A 27210-nucleotide genomic window follows, 5' to 3' on the forward strand; every position below is an offset into this window, starting at 1 on the left:
TAAGAAAGGTTTCCAAGAAGCACATGGACTACGGCCTACAGCAATCCCTGATCGAACAGGGAAGGCAGGAAACCCGCGAGTACTTCCACAAGTTGTTCGAGAAAAAGTGAGATGAAAATCGAGATGAAAATCGAGATGAAAAGTGAGATGAAAAGTGAGATGAGAGATGAAAAGTGAGATGAAAATCGAGATGAAAATCGAGATGAAAAGTGAAGTGAGATGAAAATCGAGATAAAAAAAAATATTATCTTTAGAAACAAAAAAATGTCATTTCTAAAGTTTACAGATCCCGAGAAAAGGGATTTAATCGTAAAAGAGTTTCTCGAACTGAAAAAGAGGCTCCAAAACAGAGAGATAGAGAGACGGACTGGTGAACGAGAGTTACAAACAGATCTCGGTAAAATATTCAAGCCTATAACGGACGTACAAAAAAGTACGGCAGAAGACATAAGGTCTGATATTAGACCCATCAAAGAAAACATATCGGAATTGAAGAAAATCACATTTCCAGCGTTTCCATCTATAGAGGGGTTTCAACAACAAAAGGAAGATACTGATACGAAGTTTATCGGACCAATCGCGCGCAAATATTTAAGGAAGTTCGCTTCCAAATCCGAGGCTGATAGAACGTACGGGCTATACGATAAGAACGGCAATTTTTATATAGGCAATAAGCCCGTCGCCTTTGTAGATGATAACATAGTAGTGGATGGTGAAGAGTACCAAGGAACACCGGGATTGTGGGAACTCATCGTAACCAAGAATCCAGACGATCAAATATACACCGACCAGGACTACGAAAATTACGCGAAGATGATGATTGAATCGAACGCTCTCAAAAAAGGCAACGATCCAGAGAGTAACAGACCAAAGTCCAGCAAGGGGTTGAAATGGAAGAATGTGCTTAGAACCATTTGACTAATAGGGATTATTACGAAGGGAGCGGCACATCTGTTGTCATTCCTAGCGATCCTAATGCATTGCTCGAAAGACTAGACCTGCTGATGGCAAGCAAGGCAGCGGGTAACACAGGCGTTCGGAACGAGCTTGTATCGATTTGCGATGAACTAAAAAGACAAAAGGTGCTGGACGTCAATGCATATAAAAAAATAATATCTAGACTATAAAAAAATATGTTCATCCCAAAGAATCATGGATTTAAAAAAATCTATGTGTATGGCGGTGCTGGAATGTTTGATAGCATCGCGAGTTTTTTCACTAGATTATTTACTAGTAATGCTGCGAAACAGATTGCCTCTACCGCTCTAGATGCTGGTAAAAGCGTTGCTAGGGAAGTTGGGAAGAAAGCTATTGATGCTGGAAAGACTGCAGCTCTTGATGCTGGAAAGAAGTTCCTTGAGAAAGGAGTGCGCGGTCTCGCACGTAAAGCTCTTACACCCAAATCTCGAGCAATTCTACAAAAGCATGCTGGTACACCGGCGAAGCAGTCATTCCCAGTTGATCAGAATATCCATTCACTAATATATGGCAGCGAAATGCAGCAACAGAGGAAAACAACAAAAATGAAAGCGATTGCGATTCAAGACCTCGTCAAAAGATTGAATCAAGGATCTGGTCTAAAATTGACTTAAAGAAAAATGAAATCTATAATAAAAAAAATGGCTATCGAATTCAAGCGTCATGATTACCAAACACGCGATTCATGCATTTTTTGTCATGCAAGGATCAGCCTTGAAGGGTGTGGATTTGTGAAGATGTAAATGGGCATCAAATGATATAAAAAATGATTATCTTTATAACGGTGGTTTAGGCAAGATAAAGCTTGTCTACGAAAACAAAATTTGTGCAATGTATTGGAAAATATAGTAATATGTTAATAATGAAGGGCGCTCGCCCATTTGTGGGTTCTGTAAAAATTTTTATATCTGTAAAATGATATTAAAAAAATTTCTCTTGCTAATGAAAAAATAAAATATGATGAACATTCTAAATTTTACTGAGGCTCCCATGAAGGATGAGAGCATCGAAGAATACGAACACCATGAGTACGATCCGATTACCGGTACGAATCTCAATAACCCAGGTGAGCTCAGGATCAATATTGAAACACAAGATCTGTTTACTCACCCAAGCGAGAGCTATCTGATCATCGAAGGGCGTCTGACAAAAACTGACGGGACCGCTTACGCAAACGATGATAACGTTACACTGACGAATAATGCTCTCATGTATCTTTTCAGCAACATCAAGTACCAGCTTTCAGGACAGGAGATTGAATCTCTCTTTCATCCAGGACAGGGTACAACGATGCTTGGTCTGTTGAAATATCCAGATGACTTCTCCAAGTCGCAGGGTTTGAATCAATTGTGGTACAAGGACACATCAGCTGCAGCATCTGCAGCTGCAGCAGCAGGCAATGCCGGATTTAGCGTTCGCCAATCCTATATAATCAAATCTCCTGATCCAAAGGGCACATTTAGTTTCAGAGTACCACTCAAGCACATCTTTGGATTTTGCGAAGACTATGACAAAATTGTGTATGGTATGAAACAAACCCTGACTCTGGTGCGGAAAACGGACAACGATGCGATCTTCAGGAATGCAAATGTTGATGATGGGAAAATTACCCTCGAAAAGGTGTCGTGGTTTATGCCTCATGTACTACCCGCAGATGCTGAAAATTTTCAGCTTTACAAGACACTCGATTCAAATGCGCTTCTACCCGTAATATACAGGATCAGGCAATGTGATTCCATCTCCGTAACACAGTCAACTAGCTTCACCTGGAGACTATCTGTCAAATCAGCGCCTGAAAGACCGCGCTATATCATTGTCGGTTTCCAAACTGACAAAGACGGTGACCAAGAGCAGAATCCTTCCATCTTTGACAACGTCAATGTGAGGAATATATTTGTCATGCTAAACTCGGCTAGATACCCCGCAGTTGACTACAACCTCTCCTTTCCCAAACAGCAATTCAGTCGGGCGTACGGTGATGCAGCAGCCTTCAGGTCCAAGTTTTACAACATGGACGAGTTGGTGTCAAACCCCAACATCACCCCCGCCGATTACAAGACTCTTTTCCCACTGTTTGTGTTCGACGTCAGCAAGCAGAGTGAGCGACTGAAGACCGCAGTCACTGACATCCAAATAAAAATGCAGTTTAATGCCAACGTGCCAGCGGGTACCGAAGCATTTGCTGTTGTGATTAGTGACAAGATGATAAACTTCAAGACCGATGGGAAGAAGGTAAACGTTGTATATAGCTAGATTTCTACATTTCTTGAAAATGACTTTAAGAAAATAAAAATCTATAATAAAAAAACAATGTTGAAACTGTCTGAATTGAAAACAATTTTTCGTGAGAATAAAATCAAAGGTTATTCTCATTGCGGCAAGAAGCGGCTGATCGAGCTGTTGAAAGGAAAGGAATTAATACCAGAGGAACCACCCAAACCAGTGAAGACAAAGAAAGAGGTAGATCCAATGGCAGTTAGAAATAACCCCAAACCTGTTGTGTTGAGGGATGTTAATACTGGAGAGGAGATTACATTTCCATCCATTTATAAGGCATCTCAATTCATAGACAAATCCTCGAGGATAATAACCTTTTGGGATGGAAGGGTGTGGAAAAACAAGTATGAGATTAAAGTGGGTGACCCCAGAGGAATTAGCAAGATGTAAGCAAAAACAATGTTGTATGTGGGTTAACATATACAACATTCATGAAAAAATAATACTTTTTTTGAAAATGGCTTATAGAAAAAAAAATCTATATATAATAAAAACAATGAGTCTTTTCAGAAGAATTAGTAATGCGGCTATGAATGCTGCAACAAATATTGCTAGAGGAGCAAGACGACTGGCATCGGCTTTTATCCCACAGAGGAATCCTCCAGATCAAAATTTCTTAGATGCAGATGTACCTAGCATCAATGTGCCGACTCTTCAACCTGTCCTTATCCCTACAACCAGGGACAAGGTTAAACAAAAAGTAAATAAATCGATCAAAGCTGCTGTAGATTGGGTTGAATGGCTGCATGATGTAGACAGAGAAGTTGTTAAGAAGGCCCCATCGAAATTAAAAGCCTTGAAGGAAAAAGTAGATGCTTTATTCAGAAAGCAGCAGATGTTTGAAATCAGAGAGACAAGATTTGCTCTGAGGAAATTTACGACTCAATATACCATAGATGGCAGAGAGGGGTTTGATGCTCAATCGTTTCTCAACACAGCCCGACAAAATGTAGTTAACCTCTTGAGAGGAATCCGAGGCACTAAGGTAAAGCTAATTCTTAGATGTAACATGGAAAAAGTGAACCTTGTTAGTGCCTCGGAAACAATCGTAGAGTCTGCAGCCTTTCACTTTAATGTCGAGATTAACCTCGAGGGAACAGATGTAGATGAGCTGTATGATGCAATGGTAGATAGAGTCATGGAGGCCATGGCGACATTCCAGTTGCGAGGCAGCAACTGGACATTTAAATCTATCATTGTCATTGAAATTCATACAGTTGCTTATGAACCGTTGAGGGGGAGCTCTTACATCCCTACTCCGGAGGCCCTTGCACATCCTAAGAAGGGAGTGATCAATGTCAAAAATGATGACAACAGATGCTTCCTCTGGGCACTGGCTCGAGCATTACATCCCGTAGAACGTGATGCTTGCCGCATAACTAAGATGCTCAGAATGCAAGCAGAAAAACTCAACATGGACGGTATTGATTACACAGTTAGTCTTAAGAGCCGTTTGTTGTCCAGCCAAACCTGAAACCACCAACACAAAAATTATTACTGTCTCAGATGTTTGAACCCCTTCTACTCACAGGAATCTTTGAATAAGCACATGGAATACTGTTATTCAAACGAGGCCGTCAAAATAGAGATGCCAGAAGAGGGCTCGACCATTTCGTTTGGGCACATACACAAGTCCATGAGAGTGCCGTTCACAGTGTATGCTGACTTTGAATTTTTCATCAAACCCGTAGATACCGTGTCCGGGAAAGAGCTACACGAAGAAATACCAGAAACACACCCCATCGAGCTTTTGTTACTACATCAAATGCTTTAATGATGGTGTCTTCTCTAAAGATCCGGTTACCTACACCGCGAAAACTGACGACGAAGATGTCTCCCAAATATTCGTAGAAATGTTGGAGAAAGACATCAAAGAAATTGGCAAAATTCCGGCGAAACCAATTATTTTTGGGGAAAATGACCGCAAACAATTCCAAAAGGCGACAAAGTGCTGGATCTGCCAAGGTGAGTTCAGTAAGGATGACAAGAAGGTGAGAGATCACTGTCACTTTACTGGGAAATACCGAGGTGCAGCTCACAATAGTTGTAACTTGCAGTACAAGAAGCCGAAGTTCACTCCCGTGGTGTTCCACAATCTGAGCGGCTATGACAGTCATCTGTTCGTCAAGAACCTCGGTAAAACTGAGGGGAACATCAACTGCATCCCGAACAACGAGGAAAAGTACATCAGCTTCACCAAGGAGGTTGTTGTCGGTTCTTATACTGGCAAGGACGGGAAAGAGAAGGATGTGAAGCACCAACTCAGATTCATCGACAGCTTCAAGTTCATGGCCTCTAGCCTGGATAAGCTGTCCGGTAATCTGGATCACGACTGCTTCACTAACACTTCGAAGTACTATAACGGAAAACATCTAGACTTACTAATGATAAAAGGGTGTCTACCCATATGAATATATGGATTCACTCAAAAGACTAGATGAAACAGCCCTTCCACGAAAAGTAGCGTTCTACTCCAGACTCAGTGGAGAAGAGATTAGTGACGATGACTATGAGCATGCACAAACTGTGTGGAAAGAGTTTGGCATGAAGTCACTCAGGGACTACCACGAACTGTACAATCAGTCGGACGTGTTGCTCTTGGCAGATGTCTTTGAGAACTTTAGAGACGTCTGCATCAAGAACTACGATCTTGACCCTGCCTGGTATTATACAGCGCCTGGACTAGCATGGGACGCTGCCCTTGAAAATCACCGAAGTGAAGTTGGAGCTGTTATCAGATCCAGACATGTTGCTCATGGTGGAGAAAGGTATCAGAGGCGGGATATCGATGATCAGCAACAGATATGGCAAAGCAAACAACCCATACATGGGTGAAACATTTAACCCCCATGATCCTGCGAAGTATATTGCCTATTTGGATGCCAACAATCTCTATGGTTGGGCCATGAGCAAACCGCTCCCTACACACGGATTCGGGTGGATGACAGACAGTGAACTGGACTCTTGGAAGAACCACAGCTGTATACTGGAGGTTGACCTTGAATATCCAAAGGATCTGCATGATCTCCACAATGACTATCCGCTCGCTCCAGAAAGTCTCAAAGTCCATAATGTGGAAAAGCTTATTCCCAATCTCAATGACAAAACTAACTATGTCATTCACTACGAGAACCTCAAATTATACGAGGGCTTGGGAATGAAGATTACAAAGATCCACAGGAGCATCAGGTTCGAGGAAAGTGCATGGTTGAAGCAATACATCGACCTGAACACCAATCTCCGAGCAGAGGCAAACAATGAGTTTGAAAAGGACTTTTTCAAGCTAATGAACAACTGTTTTCGGAAAGACTATGGAGAACATTAGGAGCCGAGTGGATATCCGACTAGTCAACGACGAGACAAAAGCGAAGAAGTTGGCAGCAAAACCCAATTTTAAACATTGCACCATCTTCGACGAGAACCTGGTTGCCGTACATATGAAAAAGACGAAACTGAAGTTCAACAAGCCCGTTTATCTCGGGATGTGCATCCTCGATCTGAGCAAGACGTTGATGTACGACTTCCATTACAACTACATGAAGACGAAGTACGGAGAAAAGGCAAAACTCCTGTTTACCGATATCGATTTCCTTGGCATACGAAATCCAGACGGAAGACATTTACAAGGACATCTCTGGTGATGTGGCAGCCAAGTTTGACACCAGCAACTTCCCAAAGGATCACCCATCGGGCATCGAAGTCGGTCGTAACAAGAAAGTGGTGGGGATGTTCAAGGACGAGGCAGGAGGTAAGATCATCCGAGAATTCGTGGGGTTGAGAGCTAAGTTGTACAGTTAAAAGTTGCTTGAGGGGTATGTGGAGAAGAAGTGTAAGGGGGTGAAAAGGTCCGTTGTCAGAAAGAGTATTCCGTTTTAGGATTACAAGAAATGTTTGTTTACGGGTGAGGATCAGTTGAGAAAGATGAACGTCATCAGGAGCCACTGTCATGATGTGAAATTAACAAAATAGTTCTTTCGGCAAATGACGACAAGCGAATCATCCTCCAGGATGGGATGCGCACACTAGCCCACGGACACTTTAAACTTTAATAGATATATATATATAAATGAACATTTCAGTGGGAAAAGTCGTTCTGCCAAATAAACCGCTAAGTAATATCGAGTTAACGAGGGCTGCAGATGAATTGAAAATACCAAACTTTAGAGGAGTATTTCTGCGCGATACACTTCCGAAGAGACCAAAGAGAAATGAATGTGGGATTCTGAATTTAGATTCTAGTGACGGAGGAGGAACGCACTGGACCGCCTGGTACAAACAAGGAAAAAATAAATACTATTTCGATAGCTATGGCATACAACCTCCGAATGAGTTGATATCCTATTTGAAGCGAGGGATCTTGTACAATACAGAGCAGGTTCAGCCAGCCGATCAGGTATTTTGCGGTCATTTGTGTTTATACGTTCTAAAAGAGATGAGCGCGGGGAGAGAGCTTCAAGAGATCATAAACGGATTGTATTGATTTATAAAATATATATATATATTAAAAAAAACATGCCTATTCACAAATTTGGATATATGACGTCAGAGTACAACATCCCACCACCAGAACCCGGTGTGTTTCTGTCGTACGTCAATAAGAATTTCCAAAGAAAAGCTGATGTGACTAAATTAGAGATGGATATCCAGGATCTAAGAGTCAAGTATTCTCAGCTATTAATGAATACACAAAAATTACAAAGAAGAAAGAATAAAAAATATATAACTATCTGGGCTGAAGAAAAAGGTGGACTGGTGAAAGGGAAGTACGAATACTCGTTCGGTGATGGTGCAACAGGTAAAAACGCTCGCTATGCCGTGCTAGCACCATCTAAAGTTTTGAAAATAGGTATGTCGGTTACAACACCAGAATCCACTCCCGAAGAGGCTGGTGTAGTCCTCGTGGTTAATGGTAGTAAAACTCAATGTAAAATTTTAAAGCCACAAGGAGAATTTAATCACGTTTCGGATGTGAGATGAATCAGTTTAAATGTAGGTGATGTGCTCAACTTTGTAACCAACGTAACAACAACAAAAATTACCGGAGCTATTATTTCACTTCTATTAGAAATTAATTTATAAAAATATACATATAAATAAAAGAATGCCTGTTCACAAATTTGGAGTACAACATCCCACCACCAGAACCCGGTGTGTCTCTGTCGTACGTCAATAAGAATTTTCTACGAAAGAATGGGGCTACCGTAACTGGTTCCATCGATATGGCGGGAAATACGTTAACGAACGTGTCGGATCCCGTGAACGCGCAAGACGTCTCTACTAAGAATTATGTCGATGGTCAAATTGTTAACCCTACACCCGTAACCACCCTCGTTACAGCAGGTTTTTATAATCTGGATGATACGTATCATATTATTCTAGCAGATACCACCAGCGGAAACGTTGTGCTAAAATTTCCGCCAACAGCTACCGTCGGTAAAGAATACTTAGTTATTCACGGAAAATACGGTAATCAATGTTCAATGTGGGATAATGAGAATAGAATAGTAAATCCGGATAACAGTACTGATACATCTGTTGGGACTTTACAATCTTTGATTACGTATAAGATTAGCGACCAAAACGGAGAAGAAATTCGGGGTACCTTCTACGAACCCGAGTTGCAGAAGACGAGCCAAGAGGTATACAGGATAGAAAAAGTCGTCAAGAAGGGTAAAACGAGGTCGCTGGTCAAGTGGAAGGGTTATCCAGAGACGTTCAATTCATGGGTCAGCAATAAGGAGATAGTCGAGTCGTTACATTATAGAATGTTTTTTCTTTAAGTCATTTTTAGAAACGTCATTTAGACCATGTTTAAACATTGTTGTGGTTGGTTTTGAGCTTGTTGAGTCAGATGTGTAAGTGGTTGGTTTTCAACCCTAATTTGAAAATGCGCTCATACCGGCAATTTCTTACTACTGATGGTATTTTATAGGTATCTGGTTTTGACTGGGTGATAGGAAGGTATATTATAGGTATCTGGTTGTGACTGGGCGACAGGATGGTATTGTATAGGTGTCTGGTTGTGACTGGGTGATAGGATGGTATTGTATAGGTGTCTGGTTGTGACTGTGTGATAGGGTGGTATTTTACGGGTGTCTGGTTGTGACTGGGTGATAAGATGGTATATTACTAGTGTCTGGTTGTGACTGGGTGATAGGATGGTATTTTATAGGTATCTGGTTGTGACTGGGCGATAGGATGGTATTTAATAGGCATCAGGAAGTAACCGGGTGATAGGATGATATTTTATAGGTATCTGGTTGTGACTGGGTGATAGGATGGTATTTTATAGGTGTCTAATTGTGATTGGGTGATAGGATGATATTTTATAGGTATCTGGTTGTGACTGGGTGATAGGATGGTATTTTATGTATCTGGTTGTGACTTGGTGATAGAATGGTATATTGCTGGTGTCTGGTTGTGACTAGGTGATAGGATGGTATTATATAGGTATCTGGTTGTGACTGGGTGATAGGATGGTATTTTATAGGTGTCTGATTGTGATTGGGTGATAGGATGGTATTTTATAGGTGTCTGATTGTGACTGGGTGATAGGATGGTATTATATAGGTATCATGTTGTGACTGGGTGATAGGATGGTATTTTATAGGTATCTGGTTGTAACTGGGTGATAGGATGGTATTTTACGGGTGTCTGATTGTGACTGTGTGATAGGACGATATTTTATAGGTGTCTGGCTGTGACTGGGTGATAGGATGGTATTTTATAGATGTCTGGTTGTGACTGGGTGATAGGATGGTATTGTATACGTCAGGTTGTGACTGGGCGATAGGATGGTATTTTATAGGTGTCAGGTTGTGACTGGGTGATAGGATGGTATTTTACGGGTGTCTGATTGTGACTGTGTGATAGGACGATATTTTATAGGTGTCTGGCTGTGACTGGGTGATAGGATGGTATTTTATAGATGTCTGGTTGTGACTGGGTGATAGGATGGTATTGTATACGTCAGGTTGTGACTGGGCGATAGGATGGTATTTTATAGGTGTCAGGTTGTGACTGGGTGATAGGATGGTATTTTATAGGTATATGGTTGTGACTGTGTGAAAGGATGGTATTTTATAGATATCAGGTTGAGACTGGGTGAAAGGATGGTATTTTATAGGTATCTGGTTGTGACTGGGTGATAGGATGGTATATTACTGGTGTCTGGTTGTGACTGGGTGATAGGATGGTATTTTATAGGTATCTGGTTGTGACTGGGTGATAGGATGGTATTTTATAGGTGTCTGGTTGTGACTGGGTGATAGGATGGTATTTAATAGGCATCAGGAAGTAACCGGGTGATAGGATGGTATTTTATAGGTATCTGGTTGTGACTGAGTGATAGGATGGTATTATATAGGTATCTGGTTGTGACTGGGTGATAGGATGGTATTTTATAGGTATCTGGTTGTGACTGGGTGATAGGATGGTATTTAATAGGCATCAGGAAGTAACCGGGAGATAGGATGGTATTTTATAGGTATCTGGTTGTGACTGGGTGATAGGATGGTATTTTATAGGTATCTGGTTGTGACTGGGTGATAGGATGGTATTTTATAGGTATCTGGTTGTGACTGGGTGATAGGATGGTATTTTATAGGTATCTGGTTGTGATTGGGTGATAGGATGGTATATTACTGGTGTCTGGTTGTGACTGGGCGATAGGATGGTATTATATAGGTATCTGGTTGTGACTGGGTGATAGGATGGTATGATATAGGTATCTGGTTGTGACTGGGTGATAGGATGGTATTATATAGGTATCTGGTTGTGACTGAGTGATAGGATGGTATTATATAGGTATCTGGTTGTGACTGGGCGATAGGATGGTATTTTATAAGCACTAAAGTAGGACAGCACCTGTAGAAATGTCCATTTATTGACAACGTAATATTGTGAGATTTGCCATAGTCATGGTATATTGGCGAACACGAAGGTAACAAATAGTCTGTAGCGGTGGTTCTACATGTACGAATAAAAACAATAGTTATCTGGATGATATAATTAGTTTATTAGTTGTAAAAATATCCCAGGATACGACAATTATCATCAGTCAAGTTGCGATAATATATACAACATCATGCACACTTGACAGTTACATATATATATAGCACTACTGGTGTATAGCACTCGCACGTGAACCTACGCGCCTTATATTACTTTACACACATTTTACGCATCAAACCCCTTTCATTTCCGTTTCAGCAATCTTAGTGTTGTTGACAAGTCCAATCAATTACTGATGTCCATTTAACCATCTACGCAAATTAAAAATTAGGTTTCATGTTTGTACACCATGCATTGCTCAGAAACGAAGTCGGGATACCGTTTTCTTCTGCTTTTCGCCTGCTGTCCACGATCTGGAGCGTGCCCGAAAGTGACGTAATTCATCAGAATGACCTTGATGAAGCATTGGTTTGTACTCCATAGGCTGGCACAAAGTCTGAAAATAGAAGATAAAAATGTGTTACTGTAATATCGCAAAGGTGTTTTTTGGCACGATGTGGCTATCTTATTTACTTGACTCGGAAGTCGAAACGACTCAGATCACAAGAAGTAAAACGTATAGGCAACAAGAGAAACGTCACACAATATCAAATGATATCTATTTCCACCCGGTACCCAGATATAAAGATAAAGCATCAAATGCTTTTGAATCAAAACTTCAGTAATAAAACTTAATTACTCACATGTTCAGTGTTGTAGAACGCCTTGTAGCCGCCGTCAAGGAGGTACACCTCGGGGTAGGTCAAGGCCGGATAGTTAGCCTCGTTCTGGGCACGGTCTTGGGTCCTGAGGAAACGCATCCTGGTAAGAGAAGATTGTTGACATACACACACCATATTAATAACAGGTTAGTTAATGCAGATTTTTTTACACTTCTGAGCTTTAGTAAAAAGTTCGAAAACAACGCGGTACTTTATAGCGAGTAAATTTCAATCATGTCAAGTTTTCTCCAATTTCCTGTGAATGAACGCCTGATATACTTCATTTAATACATTCTTTATCTTACAACAAACTCTGACGTCACTGTCTCTTATTTCAGCTAGTATCTAATAAGCTTACATTTTCGGGCCTCTCTCAGAAGAAAATTCACAATGGAAGATGAGAATGTTTCTCTTTCCTATGACGTCACAACTCTGTATCTCGTGAAGCAGCTGCTGTACCTGGTCACGCGTGTACTTGTTCTCCGCGTGCTGTAACAAATAAATAAAATCGTTGAAAAAATCACATTTTTTTAAAATTATTATTTTACTATTACTCTAACTGTTTCATTGGAAAGTATTACTCCATACCAACCTTGATATGACCTCCTTGGAATTCGTACGGATATCTGCAGTCAATGATGCGGTAACTCCCGACAACATCATCGTATGCTCCAGTCAAAATATCAACCATCTGACAAAAATAATATACAATATTAACATCATAATGGATTTAATTATAATCAGATAAACAATGTACTTAGATATTATCACTATGTTTTCCCTCCTTGTTAGTATTTGATTTCTTATTTAATGGACTTTACGTCCATTAGCAGGACATGGTTAACTTCATCTTAACATTTATAAATAACGTCATGCCACTGAGCAAGTTGGACTATTTTTTTTTCAAGATAGCCGCCCGACGAGGAGTTAGTTTTCCTAATGAGTAAAAATTCAGACGTATATGCAGAAAAAGTGAATTAAAAGACCATCTTTGTGAAATTCAAAAGTTATATCACACTTATGAAGAAATTCAAGTATAGCAATGTAGAAAACGTAACTCCTCGTCGGGCGGCCATCTTGAAAAAAAAGTCCAACTTGCTCAGGTCTATATCTTTTCCGTCAGCGAAAATAAAGATTTGTGCATCCTAAATGGAAGTTTGTCGTTTCATACACCAATCAAACATGAATATTAAAATAAGCAAACAAAATAACAAGCAGGTAATAAATGTAGGTAATAAAACGATGTACATCCACGCACCGTGTTTGAAGAGATAGACTTGAGGTCCTGGTGCTTGCCCCTGACGGTCGGCAGACAACACGTGTTGGTCCCGTCCCCTATCAAATCTTCCTCGTCCACAAAACGGTTAACAGCTGCCTTAACATCAATGACCCTCGTTTTAAATGACGTCTTAGACATATTCTGAAAATAACACATAACACAATATCATGTTTGAATAACGTTTCCTTGGATTGCAGAATGTTATTTCCTACCAAACATCCTTTCTTTTTTCTAAATCACAACTTGGATATATCTCTATATTAATTGATGTAATAATTGACAATGTTAGTTAAGTGTGTAATTTTCCTGATTGATTTACCAACTTTTTCTTATAAAATTTTACATTTTATGTTTAAAATGAAATGGTTGATAATTTTACGATCACAACGATATCTTTTATAACAAAAACATGCTATAATTGTTTTGTTCAAACTTACCTCAAAAGACAGCGACCTTCTGAACACAGCATCACCTCTTCTCTGTGACTTGGATGAGGGAACAGAATCCTCATCATCTTCCTCCCGTTGACGCTTGCATGAGAACAAAGATCGTGTGAATTCCGTTCTTTTTTGGTGTGGCGACTTCTTTACCTGGAATTATAATACACTAGTATTATTTACAACTCTACACAGCCAAAGTGATTGTAACCCCTGGAGTATCGCAGATGCGCGCACCCCGCTCGTGCTTAAAGCTTGAAGGTGACTGTAATTTTAACCAAGCCACACTACTGACCTTGCAAATGCTCTTGGCCAAAACCAACTTCAACCCACAAAGTACTCTGTCACTGCAACAGAAGGCCACGAGTACCAAACGTGGACCTAGTGAAGAGACTTCCCTCCATACAAATTAGATAACTTGGTAGATTTGGTTCCTTCCCGGTGTATCAGTGGCTATTGTCGAATACTTTAGATATTATTTTGAGACAATACCTCCGGAAAACATTCGAAAAAATTCACTAAATAAGTCCTAACCAAACTCGAAATTTTGTGTTCACCACTTAACTACAATCATCACAGTGCACCTTTTCATTGCTGAAATCTGTCAAGTTCAGGATGGTTTTCAAATTAAAGGGTGATAACTCTGTCGAAGTGTGGCGTTCTGGAGATACCTGAAAATATAAAAATATCACATTTAATTATTTACAGTATATAGCCTCAATTTTTAGAAACAGAAAAAAAAGTGTCATAGTATGCATAATTTGAAGGATTGTGCTTGAAGCAATGCCTATGTTAATTTAAAAACATTTACAAAGTTATACAAGCATTCCAGACATTATTCAAAGCATCGAAGATAGACTTTTTATGATAAATGCTTGTTATTGTCGTTTTGTGTCACTTACCGCCCCATCGTCCATACCGAGACCCGAATCCTCATCATCAAAAAGGCAACGGAAGTCCTTCTTCACTTCCGGTGTCATCAGACATGTCACCACATCAGCATCAAAGTCAAGGATGCGACATGGGGTTAAGGTCAAAGGTGAACTCATCTGTAGATAGAAATATAGATCATCGTGACATCTAAATGTAAATTTGTCGATTTCATGTTTGTAAGTATAACAGCTGCTTTCAAGACACAGTAAAAGGCATTCTCCTAAATATGATTGCCAACCTGGATATCAAATATTGACAAGTGAGTCTATGTACCAACAGAAATGTTGAAATACCAACGTTTGTTAACCAGTGCAATCCAGGTTCTGTAAGGCTAAGCTTGTGATCAGAGAATGATTGTCAATAAAGTGCCTGAATGTAACATTTAAAATCAAAGTGACATCTTCAATAGACGGAGTGTACCTGACATAGAGACCCACGCGGGATGACTTAAAGGAACGTTATAGGATTGTTTCTAAACGTTGTTTCTACACATCTGAAAGGAACTGGCAGTTTGGGTCAATCAAAGGTGCCAAACAACTAACGTGTCGGCCGCTCGGAGGGCCAGGTGGGAGTGGTAAAGTAGCAACGCCCATTTCAGACACGAACATGCCAAGCCGTAATGCTGGACAGGTATAAAGTGTTCACGTCATATTTCTTATGTCCTTCTGTAAAATTATTATAATTTACTTTCGCGAGTTCAAACTTTAGCATCTTGTGCTATAATTGTGTCTTTTTCAGTATTTTCTATATTGAACACTTCGTAGCCTCACTAATACTACTTCAAATGTTTAAAATCAAACCTTTCAATCAGCAGTTTATGTCTGTATCTGGTGTGGCAAATGTCTTCAGTGTCAATTTGAAAAGTAATCTTATGTTTGTTTCTGTGACTTTCTGTTTGGAAAGTTACTTTCAGACACGATATATAATTGGTGAGCGTGTCCTGTATATATGATATGTCACAAACACATTCTACTCGGCTGTTTGACAATACTCACAAGATGATGTAAACGTCATTCACGTGATTGTAACGATCAAGATACCTGTAAAACAGACCACTGCTCACCTTCCGGTAGTAATTAACACCCTCGATAATTAATTACCCAATCACCGTCCGGTATGGGAAGCGCGTGTCCCTGTTTGGAATTAGTGAATTACTCGACTGATAATTACCGTGAACATCGTTATCGAGTTGACGAGTCAAACAATGGTCGTATCTCACCTCACCAATCGACCACGTGAAGTTTATTTTGCTGAAAAGTGTTTAACTAGTTTGTTTATATTTGGTTTTTATTTCATTTACGCAATTAACTTGACGTAAGTAAGGAAATCTATAGCGATTGTGCTATTTCGTATGTTTGTAAATAATTCAACGCCAATACGCTTTCCGGTTTACTCCTATAACAGGTTCTTTGTAAATACTGCAATCATCTGTCATGTTTTTTCTAAACTAAAAATTAACCAGATTTTTCATTGCGAAGACTACAAATTGACCAGTTTTAATCCATTTATTTACCAACTAATTATGCAAGTTTATCACAATTAGGCGAAGAATGACATAAGTGAGTGAGTGTTTAATGAATCACAGTGATAACTCTACATATTCAACCTAAAGAAGGACTTGTCAAACATCGAAGTGAAACATATGACATGTGGCAGATTTGTATCATAATTCATCAGATATAATACAAATAATGAGATGTACAGCTAATCTATTGATCTTTTCCCCAGTCAGGTATACCAGTATCGTGATTTCCTGGTCATTAATCAATATAATAGATCAATATGTTTAAGGCATTAGTCCTTTCAGTACACTGGGATTATAAATTACTGGTGTAATTGCACGTTTCTTCTTATCAACATCTCTATCCTTCATACATCTTTTAACCAACATTAATAAAATCAATCGTTATATCTATTAGGTAAGTAATAAAGCTAGCAATGTACATCCCCTGTCTACCTTTGTATATATAACATTGCTAGTATTGTTTGTAATCGGTAAACTGAACCATTTGCTATTTAATGGATCTGTCGACAATCTGGTTTTAAACCATCTAATCAGTCCGAGGTCAAGTATTATGTGAGATTTTTTATCGTTACACTGCAGTCTATTGAAAATGAGTTTGCCATGTCTGAAACTCAACTATGATGTTAAACTATGGGAGTAATTTTAGTTTATCCGCTCCTATTTTATTTTATGAGAGGAAAATAACAAATTTCGTAGTTCTTTATTCTTCAGGGTGTGGGTGTCTTTGCCCTTCTAACTGTTATTTATCAAGTAAGTTGTATAACTTACGGAATTGAATTGAATTAAAGGGTTCACTTTGAGATATACTGTCGGCCTCATTATCTGTCAGTGACATATAATTATGCTATGAAATCGGAGTACTCGTGTAAAACCCACGTGATTGGTCACCTGCCTGGCCACTTGAGCTATCCTCCGATACCCCGGGTTCCTCCCACAGTAAGACCCCTCACGTGCGCCTCAATCAGGATCAACAAGAGTGGTTATATATGATGAAAACAATTCTTTCGTAATTGTTGTACAATAAATTACATATATCAGTTTGATGTTTTTCAAAAATAAATATCAAGCAGGACACCTATATAAATATATATTATTGTTTATATTACGTCATAATGTTGTTACCAAGACATTATTGTTTATATTACGTCATAATGTTGTTACCAAGACATTATTGTTTGTATTACGTCATAATGTTGTTACCAAGACATTATCGTTTATATTACGTCATAATGTTGTTACCAAGACATTATTGTTTATATTACGTCATAATGTTGTTACCAAGACATTATTGTTTGTATTACGTCATAATGTTGTTACCAAGACATTATCGTTTATATTACGTCATAATGTTGTTACCAAGACATTATTGTTTGTATTACGTCATAATGTTGTTACCAAGACATTATCGTTTATATTACGTCATAATGTTGTTACCAAGACATTATTGTTTATATTACGTCATAATGTTGTTACCAAGACATTATTGTTTATATTACGTCATAATGTTGTTACCAAGACATTATTGTTTATATTACGTCATAATGTTGTTACCAAGACATTAAAGTAATCGCCTGAAGGTAGCCGAGACACGGCTTGAAAACGTTAGCGATAATCAAGTTTATTTGCCTTGTTGGCCTTATATGTTTACATATATATATGTACAAAGAAAGGAGCGGCTATGTTTTTTATGTATCAACATAGAGTGCAAATTCCATTTCACAGTAAATATATCTGTAATGATTTATGTATCTAAAAAAACATATTATATAAGAAATTCACGTGTTTTTATTATCTTTACAGGAAATATGGAAGCCAAGATTTACATAGATGAATATACATGTATTATTCAGTCCTTAAGAAAGAGGCTGTTGAGACCAAAAGACCAGGCTGAAATTTTGTGGGATAGGTATATAGATATACGTACATTAACAACACTACGTCGTCGATCACACACCCTATTTACGTGTAACTATTTGTTAAGTAAGAATGTGAGATGCTGATATTAATCAGTGTATACTTATTGTATGACTTATATCGTATAAGACCTAACATTTCTGTAAATACAAAACAGTCGTCTGTTCGCTGGGTGTATCGTCCCCACGGATATGGCTGTACAGACAACAAACTTTGTGATTATGTTTTTTCATGATAAGGCTAATTTTGATGTCGGTGTAAGATGGCGACCGACAATATTTGCCTTTCTTTTGGAAAATACATTGTTAATGTGTGTTAAATGGATGATGGGAGGTAACTCCAACTTATACGTCCAAATTTAATACGAGGATCGTTTTTCACATCCTGTACCTGTGGCCACTGACCTAGCACTGCCACATCCTGTACCCATAGCCACGTAACTCTACACGTCGCTATGGTGACTCGCCTACCAATAATTGTTACTACCGGTATCTATGACAAAAATACCACTAACTGTCACATCCTGTAACTATGGTGATTCACCTACCACTAACTGTCACATCCTATAACTATGGTAGCTCAACTACAACTGTCACATCCTGTACCTATGGTGATTCACCTACCACAAACTGTCACATCCTGTAACTATGGTAGCTCACCTACCACTGTCACATCATGTAACTATGAGAAAGCTACCACTAACTGTCACATCATGTACCTATGGCGACTCCCCTACAACTGTCACATCATGTACCTATGGTAACTCACCTGCCACTGTCACATCCTGTACCTATGGTGACTCATCTATCACTGTCACATCATGTACCTATGGTAACTCACCTACCACTGATACATCCTATACCTATGGCAACTCATCTACCACTGTTACATCCGGTTCCTATGGTAACTCACCTACCACTGTCACATCATGTACCTATGGTAACTCACCTACCACTGTCACATCCTGTACCTATGGTAACTCACCTCCAAATGTAACATCCTGTACCAATGGTAACTCATCTACCACTGTTACATCCGGTTCCTATGGTAACTCACCTACCACTGTCACATCATGTACCTATGGTAACTCACCTACCACTGTCACATCCTGTACCTATGGTAACTCACCTCCAAATGTCATGTCCTGTACCTATGGTAACTCACCTACCACTGTTACATCCTGTACCTATGGAACTCACCTACCACTGTCACATCATGTACCTATGGTAACTCACCTACCACTGTCACATCATGTACCTATGGTAACTCACCTACCACTGTCACATCCTGTACCTATGGTAACTCACCTCCAAATGTCATGTCCTGTACCTATGGTAACTCACCTACCACTGTTACATCCTGTACCTATGGAACTCACCTACCACTGTCACATCATGTACCTATGGTAACTCACCTCTCACTGACACATCATGTACCTCTGGTAACTCACCTACCACTGTCACATCCTGTACCTATGGTAACTCACCTCCAAATGTAACATCCTGTACCGATGGTAACTCACCTACCACTGTTACATCCGGTTCCTATGGTAACTCACCTACCACTGTCACATCATGTTCCTATGGTAACTCACCTCCAAATGTAACATCCTGTACATATGGTAACTCACCTACCACTGTTACATCCGGTTCCTATGGTAACTCACCTACCACTGTCACATCATGTACCTATGGTAACTCACCTACCACTGTCACATCCTGTACCTATGGTAACTCACCTCCAAATGTCATGTCCTGTACCTATGGTAACTCACCTACCACTGTTACATCCTGTACCTATGGAACTCACCTACCACTGTCACATCATGTACCTATGGTAACTCACCTACCACTGTCACATCCTGTACCTATGGTAACTCACCTCCAAATGTCATGTCCTGTACCTATGGTAACTCACCTACCACTGTTACATCCGGTTCCTATGGTAACTCACCTACCACTGTCACATCATGTACCTATTGTAACTCACCTACCACTGTCACATCCTGTACCTATGGTAACTCACCTCCAGATGTCATGTCCTGTACCTATGGTAACTCACCTACCACTGTCACATCCTGTACCTATGGTAATTCACCTCCAAATGTAACATCCTGTACCTATGGTAACTCACCTACCACTGACACATCATGTACCTCTGGTAACTCACCTACCACTGTCACATCCTGTACCTATGGTAACTCACCTCCAAATGTAACATCCTGTACATATGGTAACTCACCTACCACTGTTACATCCGGTTCCTATGGTAACTCACCTACCACTGTCACATCATGTACCTATGGTAACTCACCTACCACTGTCACATCCTGTACCTATGGTAACTCACCTCCAAATGTCATGTTCTGTACCTATGTTAACTCACCTACCACTGTTACATCCTGTACCTATGGAACTCACCTACCACTGTCACATCATGTACCTATGGTAACTCACCTACCACTGTCACATCATGTACCTATGGTAACTCACCTACCACTGTCACATCCTGTACCTATGGTAACTCACCTCCAAATGTCATGTCCTGTACCTATGGTAACTCACCTACCACTGTTACATCCTGTACCTATGGAACTCACCTACCACTGTCACATCATGTACCTATGGTAACTCACCTACCACTGTCACATCCTGTACCTATGGTAACTCACCTCCAAATGTAACATCCTGTACCTATGGTAACTCACCTACCACTGTTACATCCGGTTCCTATGGTAACTCACCTACCACTGTCACATCATGTACCTATTGTAACTCACCTACCACTGTCACATCCTGTACCTATGGTAACTCACCTCCAAATGTCATGTCCTGTACCTATGGTAACTCACCTACCACTGTCACATCCTGTACCTATGGTAACTCACCTCCAAATGTAACATCCTGTACCTATGGTAACTCACCTACCACTGTCACATCCTGTACCTATGGTAACTCACCTCCAAATGTAACATCCTGTACCTATGGTAACTCACCTACCACTGTTACATCCGGTTCCTATGGTAACTCACCTACCACTGTCAAATCATGTACCTATGGTAACTCACCTACCACTGTCACATCCTGTACCTATGGTAACTCACCTCCAAATGTCACATCCTGTACCTATGGTAACTCACCTACCACTGTTACATCATGTACCTATGGTAACTCACCTACCACTGTCACATCCTGTACCTATGGTGACTCATCTATCACTGTCACATCATGTACCTATGGTAACTCACCTACCACTGACACATCATATACCTCTGGTAACTCACCTACCACTGTCACATCCTGTACCTATGGTAACTCACCTCCAAATGTAACATCCTGTACATATGGTAACTCACCTACCACTGTTACATCCGGTTCCTATGGTAACTCACCTACCACTGTCACATCATGTACCTATGGTAACTCACCTACCACTGTCACATCCTGTACCTATGGTAACTCACCTCCAAATGTCATGTCCTGTACCTATGGCAACTCACCTACCACTGTTACATCCTGTACCTATGGAACTCACCTACCACTGTCACATCATGTACCTATGGTAACTCACCTACCACTGTCACATCATGTACCTATGGTAACACACCTACCACTGTCACATCCTGTACCTATGGTGACTCAACTACCACTGTCACATCCTGTACCTATGGTGACTCAACTACCACTGTCACATCCTGTACCTATGGTGACTCAACTACCACTGTCACATCCTGAACCTATGGTGACTCAACTACCACTTACTGTCAAGTCCTGTAAATGTGGCAACTCTCTGTCAACAACTTTCACTTTTACACTGTTACAGGCATCCCTCATAGAATTATATAAAATACAAGACAATGATGACAAAAAATAAAGTTTAATCAGCACAGAATTGATAACAGCAGACATTCACACCATCCTGTGCCCTGTCTGTAATAGGTAACAACAGATAGTCACATCAAGCTGTGGGTTGTCCATGATAAGTAACAGCAGACAGTCATTTCCAGCTGTGTGTTGTCTGCAATCGGTAACAGCAGGCAGTCACACACAGCTTTGTGTTTTCCATGATCTGTAACAGCAAACAGTCATTTCCAGTTGTGTGTTGTCTGTGATTGGAAACAGCAGACAGTCACACCACCTGTGTGTTGTCTGTGATTGGTGTACCAGCAGACAGTCACACCCACCTGGGTGTTGTCTGTGATTGGTGTACCAGCAGACAGTCACACCGAGCTTTGTGTTGTCTGTGATTAGTAACAGCAGACAGTCACACCCAGCTGTGTGTTGTCTGTGATTGGTTACTGCAGACAGTCACACCCAGCTGTGTGTTGTCTGTGATTGGTTACTGCAGACAGTCACACCAAGCTGTGTGTTGTCTGTGATTGGTTACAGCACAAAGTCACACCCACCTGTGTGTTGTCTGTGATTGGTTACAGCACAAATTCACATCCAGCTGTGTGTTGTCTTTGATTGGTGTACCAGCAGACAGCCACACCCAGCTGTGTGTTGTCTGTGATTTGAAAACAGCACACAGTCACACCTAGATATGTGTTGTCTGCAATTTGTAACAGCACAGTCACACCCACCTAGGTGTTGTTTGTGATTGGTAACAGCACACAGTCACACCCACCTAGGTGTTGTTTGTGATTGGTAACAGCACACAGTCACACCCAGCTGTGTGTTGTCTGTGATTGGTGTACCAGCAGACAGTCACACCCAGCTGTGTGTTGTCTGTGATTGGCGTACCAGCAGACAGTCACACCCAGCTGTGTGTTGTCTGTAATTGGTTACAGCAGACCGTCACACCCAGCTGTGTGTTGTCTGTGATTTGAAAACAGCTGACTGTCACACATAGCTGTGTGTTGTCTGTAATGGGTAACAGCAGAGAGTCACACACAGTTTTGTGTTTTCCATGATCAGTAACAGCAAACAGTCATTCCCAGCAGTGTGTTGTCTGCAATGAGTAACAGCAGACAGTCACAACCATCTGTTTGTTGTCTGTAATAGGTTACAGCAGACAGTCACACCCAGCTGTTTGTTGTCTGTGATTGGTTACAACAGACAGTCACACCCAGCTGTTTGTTGTCTGTGATTGGTAACAGCAGACAGTCACACCCAGCTGTGTGTTGTCTTTGATTAGTTACAGCAGACAGTCACACCCAGCTGTGTGTTGTCTGTAATTGGTTACAGCAAACAGTTACACCCAGCTGTGTGTTGTCTGTAATTGGTAACAGCAGACAGTCACACCCAGCTGTGTGTTGTCTGTGATTGGTCACAGCACACAGTCACAACAAGCTGTGTATTGTCTGTGATTGGTAACAGCAGACAGTCACACCCAGCTGTGTGTTGTCTGTGATTGGTTACAGCACACAGTCACAACAAGCTGTGTATTGTCTGTGATTGGTCACAGCACACAGTCACAACAAGCTGTGTATTGTCTGTGATTGGTCACAGCACACAGTCACACCCAGCTGTGTGTTGTCTGTGATTGGTCACAGCACATAGTCACACCCAGCTGTGTGTTGTCTGTGATTGGTCACAGCACACAGTCACACCCAGCTGTGTGTTGTCTGTGATTGGTCACAGCACACAGTCACACCCAGCTGTGTGTTGTCTGTGATTGGTTACAGCAGACAGTCACACCCAGCTGTGTGTTGTCTGTGATTGGTCACAGCACACAGTCACACCCAGCTGTGTGTTGTCTTTAGTCACTATACAGATCATGTTTATTGTCAATTTGATAAGTTAATACAAATTGTGATGAAAAAACATCATAAACTGACACATTATTACAATTCAGTTGGTATAAAATTACCTACAACTGTACATGCACCTAACATGTTGTGTGTCTCCTTACTTATAAAAAATATGATAACTTTCATATAAATATTTCTATTAGCTGAGGAACATTACATTGTCTAATACAGACATAATCACATGTGACTGTCACTATGTGAAGATTCTGTGTATAACAGGATGTATGGCATAATATTATCACAGTAACTATATACATATATGTACTTGGACCTTTCCTGGTGAGTAACAAGCAATATTTCAGCAACTCTCACTCCATTAAACTGCTAAGGCAATCAACTTTTCCAATGTCTTTCTCATATAAAATCAATTTGGCTCATCTATCACTTACAAATTAACATATGTCTTCTTAAGTCAGTGTATGATGTTCAGTGTAGTATGATCCAGGTCCTCCTCTATTACACCCTTTGCTGCAAGCTCCTCTGTAACTCTTGCGAGGTAAGTAGGATCTGGGTATCCAAAACTGTAACACAAAGTGAATATAATGCAAGGGAAATAACTCCTACATTGACATTGTGTACAGAATGTGACACGAGAGTGAGAAAAATTCAATCTGCATTCCATTATGCTGTGATATAAATAAAAGTCCCTGATATATTGTTGAAGGAATGATAATTTTCTGATACATATCTAATGTAAAAATGTACTTGATTTCACCTGAATTAAGTAAACTTAGTGAAAACCAAAGTGTTGATCAAAGTAAAACATACTATTCTTTGAAGAAAATGTGTTTTTGTAATAGCATCCTTATAGTATTTTTTTAATAGTTATGAATAAGACGGTATTGTTATTACATGCAGACACAATAAACAAATACCTGATCAATTTTCTTTGTTGCATTTTGTATGGATCATGATTCTATACCTCCACCTTTAACCTTTAACTATATCTACATAAATCGCTAAAACCAGACCATTCAATGTTGATGTTAGCTCAGAGAGCAGTCTGATACCTACTTCTGAGCTCCACCAGTAAACGATGTTTTGTGATGGATATCATTCCAAGTTACAACATTGTCAGCTCCTGTCGTCCTGGACCTTCCTACAGTGAAGACAAGACGGCGGTCAAATGCCATCTTGAGTAATCGGACAACCTTAACCCCTTCAGGACAGTCTGGGAAATAACCTGTTCGACTTGTTCCGGAGAACCTTATCCCTGGGTGGGGGTGTTCAGGCTACAAGAGAATTTGACATAAATCTTTTCTTATATCATTTGTTTAGAGTTTTCATAAATCAAATCAATACTTAAAAACAAGTGAAAAACATCAGCATTAAATGATAAAAGCTACACATCCAAAGCTGAATATCAGAAATCAGTGAATGGTTTGACTGTTAATATTAAATAGTAGTTCATTTCGAGTTAGCCCTTTGAGGTATTTGACAACTATTGAAATTGAAATCTGTTGATATCATTAAACATTGGGTTTCATGATTACAAAACATGTCATATGCAAAGGTAGCTTGTATTTGAGCATGTTACACAAGTCTGTTAAACAGTAAGTGAGAGCTAAAATATACTCAAAAAGAATTCTAAGAACATAAGAATTTAACTTACCCCTTGGACTCCATTTGGAAATGAATAAGACACTGATATGATGCCATACTGTTCGTATCCTGGTAAGTTACCAGTGGATAAGCGTGTAATGTTCATGTGTCCTGGAGGCTGCGTCCCTTGGATCTTACCATACACAGTTCCACATATTGGACATGCTGGTTTATATTTAAACTGTTGTTCTATACACTCCTTACAAAACTCATGTGAACATTTAGGTAAAGCAGTCTTATCTGTGAAATTGTCCAAACATATTGAACAGTTTTCCTCCTCTTTTGGTGCGGCATTGTTTGTGACCTGGGTACCGAAAACTGCACCCATAGGACCAGACTGACAGAGGGCTACCACAGGGTAGTCCTCTATTTCCATTGGCTCTTCACCAGGAATGCTCACAGGAGACTGCTGACAAATAGCTCCTCTGTTATCATTGCCTGTTATATTCGATAAGTTTGTGAAGAGATCTGGTCGCTGCATGACTACTACTTCCGCCATTTCACAAGATCAAAGAACACAACGCTGAATCTGAAATGTAAAAAAAATGTAAAATGAGGTAAATATATGAGGAGTTCATCATTTTGCAAAACCTACAGTAGGTGTATTAAGTATAAAAAGTATTTCCTTTACAATGACAGGTTTTTCTGGTTGCCAAATTTGTCTACTTTCGTTTTCGACATTGCGGGAATAACAACGAGGAAATTAGATCAGTTGTAGATAAATCTAATTATTTCAAGATATACGAATTCCGTGATTTTCAACATATACCTCACTGCATATGTTACTTCGTCTATTTTCGCTTCAATAAAGACTTGAAAATGTTGAAACTATTCTTAGTCTACTTTGAACCTATTTCACAACGATGATGAAAAAATCCAGTCCTGAGACGAGACGTCATATCTAATTTTAGAATTGACAACTATTCCATGACTGCCCAGATGTTTTAAGGATCACTTTCCGTTCTACTTATAAAACACTTACACGTCCATCTTCAAGACAGAAGTTATTGCTCCTACTTTCTTTTTGTATTGGTTGTCAACTTGCAGATAGGACAACTTTGTTGTTAAGGAACGAATGTTGCTTCCGGTACAGTTTTGCTTACCGGAATTGATTGTTTACGTATAATTTTGAAGTGGGCCTACAAAATTACGGATACGGATAGTTGATACTGAACTAAAGCAGAGACGTATATATGTGTTATATATGTCTCTGACTAAGGTGACTAATACGTATACAAGTTATAAAAAATAATTGACTTTGAACATTTTTATACTTACACCAGAGACGTACGTCTACAGCTTCTAATCTAATACTTGCCAAAGAGACATATATCGCTAGCATGTCCCTCTGTCAGCAACAACAAAACTGTGGAACTAGAAGTCAATAACATTTATCGTATATTATGTCATATATTTGACATTGCCTTAAAAGCGAGCGCAAGTTGATCAACAAACCGACGAAAGTTCCGGTATCTTAAACAGGAAATCAGGTACCCTGGATAACAAACGTTCTATTATCTTGAATGATTAAAATTGTATTTTCCCCACAAGTTTTTGGTTACACGCGTTTCCAACCATTAACGCATATATTTGTTAATTTTGTTTGAAATATCTAAGACTTTTATTATGATTTCATATCCTGATGAAGGCATGAAAATATTTTGACAGTCAAAATTATTTTTAATCCATTCAACGTGTCTCATTGCATGCTGCGGTACTATATTGTGGTTAAGGAAGCCACACTTCCGTTTAAAGTTGCAGCTTAAACTTGATGGTTTTAAGTAACCACATACACAATA

The 27210-nt window shown here is 39.8% G+C and overlaps 4 protein-coding genes, 1 long non-coding RNA gene and 1 pseudogene across 5 annotated transcripts; 4 read left to right on the top strand and 2 right to left on the bottom strand.

Moving 5' to 3' along the window:
* The first annotated feature begins 264 nt into the window (after positions 1–264).
* Positions 265–918, top strand: LOC132546711 (uncharacterized). The gene has a single exon (XM_060210432.1). The coding sequence runs from the start codon at positions 265–267 to the stop codon at positions 916–918; it is 654 nt and encodes a 217-aa protein (XP_060066415.1).
* A 1017-nt stretch (positions 919–1935) lies between these two features.
* Positions 1936–3231, top strand: LOC132546722 (uncharacterized). The gene has a single exon (XM_060210443.1). The coding sequence runs from the start codon at positions 1936–1938 to the stop codon at positions 3229–3231; it is 1296 nt and encodes a 431-aa protein (XP_060066426.1).
* A 1877-nt stretch (positions 3232–5108) lies between these two features.
* LOC132546732 (uncharacterized) lies at positions 5109–6896 on the top strand (annotated as a pseudogene).
* A 4352-nt stretch (positions 6897–11248) lies between these two features.
* LOC132546858 (cdc25-like protein phosphatase twine) lies at positions 11249–14734 on the bottom strand. Its single transcript, XM_060210588.1, has 8 exons — positions 14588–14734; positions 14270–14356; positions 13686–13838; positions 13228–13389; positions 12562–12660; positions 12328–12458; positions 11952–12069; positions 11249–11704 (listed from the first exon to the last, which is right to left on the bottom strand). Exons 1-8 carry the CDS (start codon positions 14732–14734, stop codon positions 11567–11569), a joined length of 1035 nt encoding a protein of 344 aa, XP_060066571.1. The 3' UTR covers positions 11249–11566.
* LOC132546869 (uncharacterized) lies at positions 11980–12492 on the top strand. Its single transcript, XR_009554085.1, has 2 exons — positions 11980–12115; positions 12308–12492. It is a non-coding gene; the product is annotated as an uncharacterized LOC132546869 (long non-coding RNA).
* A 7183-nt stretch (positions 14735–21917) lies between the features above and the next one.
* LOC132546876 (probable E3 ubiquitin-protein ligase DTX3) lies at positions 21918–26467 on the bottom strand. Its single transcript, XM_060210605.1, has 4 exons — positions 26394–26467; positions 25422–25940; positions 24824–25041; positions 21918–24330 (listed from the first exon to the last, which is right to left on the bottom strand). Exons 2-4 carry the CDS (start codon positions 25908–25910, stop codon positions 24222–24224), a joined length of 816 nt encoding a protein of 271 aa, XP_060066588.1. The 5' UTR covers positions 25911–25940; positions 26394–26467; the 3' UTR covers positions 21918–24221.
* Positions 26468–27210: the final 743 nt, after the last annotated feature.

The sequence above is a fragment of the Ylistrum balloti genome, unplaced genomic scaffold (assembly GCF_031769215.1).
Source record: "Ylistrum balloti isolate Yb309-2 unplaced genomic scaffold, AGI_CSIRO_Ybal_v1 Utg369608, whole genome shotgun sequence".
Classification (NCBI taxonomy): Eukaryota; Metazoa; Mollusca; class Bivalvia; order Pectinida; family Pectinidae; genus Ylistrum; species Ylistrum balloti.